This window comes from Calidris pugnax, unplaced genomic scaffold (genome assembly GCF_001431845.1).
Source record: "Calidris pugnax isolate Ruff unplaced genomic scaffold, ASM143184v1 scaffold44, whole genome shotgun sequence".
Classification (NCBI taxonomy): domain Eukaryota; kingdom Metazoa; phylum Chordata; class Aves; order Charadriiformes; family Scolopacidae; genus Calidris; species Calidris pugnax.
This window is the reverse complement of record NW_015094506.1, coordinates 113,598-117,845: the sequence shown is the minus strand read 5'-3', so window position 1 is coordinate 117,845 and position 4,248 is coordinate 113,598. Positions and strand designations below refer to the sequence as shown.

At 44.3% G+C, this 4,248-nt stretch overlaps 1 protein-coding gene across 1 annotated transcript in view; it reads left to right on the top strand.

The window, feature by feature from the left end:
* Positions 1-4,029: 4,029 nt before the first annotated feature.
* Positions 4,030-4,248, top strand: part of APPL2 (adaptor protein, phosphotyrosine interaction, PH domain and leucine zipper containing 2) — a 35,567-nt gene continuing 35,348 nt past the window's right edge. Inside the window, exon 1 of the mRNA XM_014963750.1 lies at positions 4,030-4,153. Coding sequence (XP_014819236.1) covers positions 4,100-4,153 — 54 coding nt within the window. The 5' untranslated portion in view covers positions 4,030-4,099. The remainder of the gene's footprint in view (positions 4,154-4,248) is intronic.

The window sequence follows — 4,248 nt, the reverse complement described above, 5'->3', positions numbered from 1 at the left end:
TGCTGCTCAGAAATTTCTTGTAAAGTATAAGGTATGAAGCCAAAAAGGAAGTATAACGCAATATGTTCTTTAAAGTTATAATGGAACATATGAGAAAGAAAACACAATGCAATATGACTTACTCTGTAACTAGTCTAACCAGAAAAAATAATTATAGTCAGCTCTCCATTAAAGCTGGGTGGATTATCAAATTTGGAAATAAATTATGCTAAGGATGCATAACAGCTGCCTTGTTTCCAAACAAGCCAATTAAAGTTGGCAGGGCTTAACTCACACACGGCACCGTCCAGGTTCAGCCTTCCTCCTTCCAGCCCCGAGCTGGCACTAGGCTATATGAAGTGGAAAAGCACTTGGGCAAACCTGGAAGCGTGGCACCGAGACCCCGCGGTCCCGCAGAAGGCAGAGTCCCATCTGCATCTCCCGCTGTGGTCCCTTCTGTCACATGAGCAAAGGCAGTCAAGAGAGGACCATACTTGACTGGCTGGTTACCAAGGGATATTCCTGGCCAGACTCAAACAGGAACAAGGCTGTCACCCGCAAAACCCTGAGCTCAAGTTTGAAGATGCACTGATTTCTGCAAAACTGAAGTAGTGCTGGAAGATTTTACATCAGTTTGCCAAGAGGTACACAAAGCAGACAAATCTCAAGCTTACAGATCAATCCAAACTTTATTCTTCTTTCCTTTAAAATTGTTCGTTCTCTCAATTATGAGATTTTTGGGCTACATTCAGGCTTTTGCTGGAAAAAAGCACCATCTTTTCTTAGAAACAGTACAAACTTAGAAACAGTTCACGTAATGAATGACTCCATACTCAACGCTCAATTATTTATTTATTTTATTTGAAACTATTAATTCCTATTAGTTTTATCAGCAACGTGTATCAATTTCATTTTGGCCATTCCAGGCTTTTTACTCAAAGTTCTCACATTCTAAGAAGCATTTATCTGAACATAACCAAGTCACTTGTAGGTTACAGAATACGCACATAGAAATTAATTGGACTGCTTACTGGAAGCGTTCTCCAGCCCAGCTCATACTGCCGTGACAGGTATTTTTGAACATTCAGGTGATTGATTCTAGGTACCGTGTCTGCTGTTTCCCTATTCTCATTCCTTATGTACAATGTTCCCATTAAATCTGACTTCAAAGAAATCAGATTATGAGTGTGCTTTTCACTCGCAAGACTTTTTGTAATAAACTGAGTATCGCACCAATACCTGGATTTAGAAGACAGAAGTGTTGTAAGTCCACTGCTAGCACTGCCCAGTCCAGTGAGCAACTCCTGGACCACACGACAAGATAAATGCCACTTCTCTTCCAGATGGGGATAAAATACTGTGGAATGTAAAGCTACAGAAATCCGTGGAACCCAGAGACAGTGTCTTCTCGTGCCAAAGGCTTAGATACCCCCTACCCAAAGGTCTGCCTATGCACAAAGGTACCCAATTTTCTTATAATATCACTACTGTTGTACAAAGAAATTGTTGCAATGCTTGGTGGTAGTACTATGGGTTATTGTAATTATTTTCAAAACATTATTTGAAGTTACTAAGACTGAAGAATAATTCTTGAGACCTAATAAAACTAGGTGACTGGGAAATTATTTGCAATTATCAGTAATACACAGAAAAGGTAATTTCAATTATTAGTAGGCAAGGCTTTTTTATTTATTTTTAAATTCAAAACCACCTGGACTGTACTGGGAAAGTTCAAAACAAAATTTTTGATCACTATAAATATGCAATCCACCAAGACTATAGCTGCGTAAGGAATGATGCAAAAAAGAATGACGGATAGTAAAAGCATCACCCTTCAGTGGTTACTGAAGTGCTTTTTGTTTAATTTAAATAAAACTAGTAGAACCTGTTCTGGAAATAGCTATCCTTTATTTTGAATGACAACAGGCTTCCACACTTGAACCTTAGACTAAACAAAGCCACCAAGAGGAACAAGATAAGACCTTAAGGGTTTTATAGCTCTGGGAGGGAAGACAATGTGAAATAAAAACACAAACCACCCCGATGTTTTCTGGGTGAAGGAAATACTTCAAACCAATGGGGAAGAGCTGTTGCTGAACTATTTCAAGACTAGAGGGGGAAAGAAAAGGGCAAAGTTCTAACAGAGGTATTTGGGAAATATTAAAAAATGCCCTAAGCTATTTTAACAGATACAGAAAATCTGGTACAGCATGGCCTTCTCTTCCTCAGTGAATTTCAAATAACATTTTCAAAATTTCTGAAGAAAGAAAAATAAGACTTTAATGCAGATTAACAAAATTGGCTCAGAAGCAGTCATGGATTCTTAAGTCTAATGCCTAGCTAGTGCCTTACTTCATATTCCGTCAGCAAAAAATATTCTCTGACCTCTCTCTGAAACAACATTATTATGATAAAGCGGTATCTATTTTTGTTTTCTCGTGATGTAAATACATACTGTCATACTTGGTATTTTTGGTATTAGCCAGGGAGTTTTATTATGGCTCAGTGTCTTTATTCAGACAGGAGAAGTGGACTGAACGTGAGAACTCTGTTCTTGCTCAAGGGCCTGGAACAGGGAGTCCAGCTTCAGTGGAGCACAGTCAGACCAAGCCAGGCTTGGCACATTGGGTTAAAGGTCCTATCATGAGCTTCAGAAGCAATACCAATCAATGTCAGACCCACAGCCAAAATTGTCATCTTAGCTAAAATTACAGGGTTCAATGATCATTTCTCATAATTAAGCCAAACAGTCATCCAGCTGATCTGCAAAGTTTTCCTAAGGCCACCTGCTTGTGTACAGTCATTTAATCAGCAAGAAAAATCTGTATTAGCAATCACCTTTCATGCCATGTAAAATGTTCACAATTGTTTAAGAACGACAGAAGTGGAAAAATCCACTGGGATTTAGATGCAAAGAGCAGGCAATTATGATAATGGCAAGGAAGGCCAATGCTAATGTTTGGAGTTCTTTTAAACTCAAGCTGCAGTTAATTTTTTTTTTTTTTCTTTTAAAAGAAGGCAGCAACATGAGTTATCTGAAGACTGTGAAATTTCTTTGAAGACGACAACATCTCATCATTTTACAGCCAGCATTTTTGTTTGCACATTCTGTTTAATTGGCAGGATTCTTCCTAAACTCTTCGGAAATGTTTTTTTCTTTAATGGGATTCTGGTTTTAAGTATCTCCATTTTTGTCTCAAGCCACACTGGAACAACAAAGCTGCAATTGACAAGCACAAAGCAATTGATCCGCAGATCTGTCACTCTCAATATTTAGAGAAATTGACGCATGTGAAAGCAGTGCCTGCCCTTCAAAAACGTGGACGTAATGAAATACCCACAGACCAAGCAAGACCCTTCTTACTTTGAATACATCGTCTTGTTCAGCTGAGCATCTGAATTAACGTATAAATGCTGAAGTTATCCAACACAATTAAGACGGTAATAAAAACATGGCTTTGTACATGAAGGACCGGTAACTTCAAACAAATTTCTTCCAACCCACTAAGTGTAGGGATACGGTGGAGTGGGAGGTGGAGGCTCCTGCCTGGGCCCATCTTTTTGGGGTGCTTTTCTGAGCCAACCAGGGCTCCATCAGGATGGGTGACCCTGCCGACAGCCTCCAGCCCCTGAGGAGAACCCTGACACCTTGAGGGACCTCACCCACAGCTGGAGGTCCTCAAGCCCCACAAGCCTAGACTTGGAGGATGCCATCCCCCCCTGGTTTCCATCACACCCACGCACCCTCAAGGCCGAGGAGAGCTCCCTCAAGCTGAGGGGGGATCCCGCAGCCCTCTCTGCACCCCCCTTCCCGCCACCCTACTGTCCAGGGGACACAGCCAAGAGCGAACGGCCCCCCTTGCCCCTGCCGCCGGCGGGCAAACAGCCGCCCTCCATCTGAGGCCTCGTCCCCGCAGGCGAAGCCGCCGCGGCGACGGAGTTAATGGCGGCAGGAAGCCCCCCCCCGCCTGCCGCGCTCCCTCCTGCCGCCGGCCCTCCCCGTGACTCGCTTCCTCCGGCCGACGGGAACTGGGAGGAGTGAGCCGTGCCCAGCGGGCGTCCGCCGCCTCCACCGCCGCGCACCCAAGCTCCCTGCGCCCAGCCCGGCCGCAGCGCCAACATGCCCGCCGTCGATAAACTCCTCCTGGAAGAGGCTTTGCAGGACAGCCCGCAGGTAGCGGCCCGCTGCCAGGGGTGGGAAGCGGGGCCGGGGGGAGAGCCCGGCCGCCCGGCGGGGGGACGCACCTGAGGCGGCGGGGCCCGCGGGGC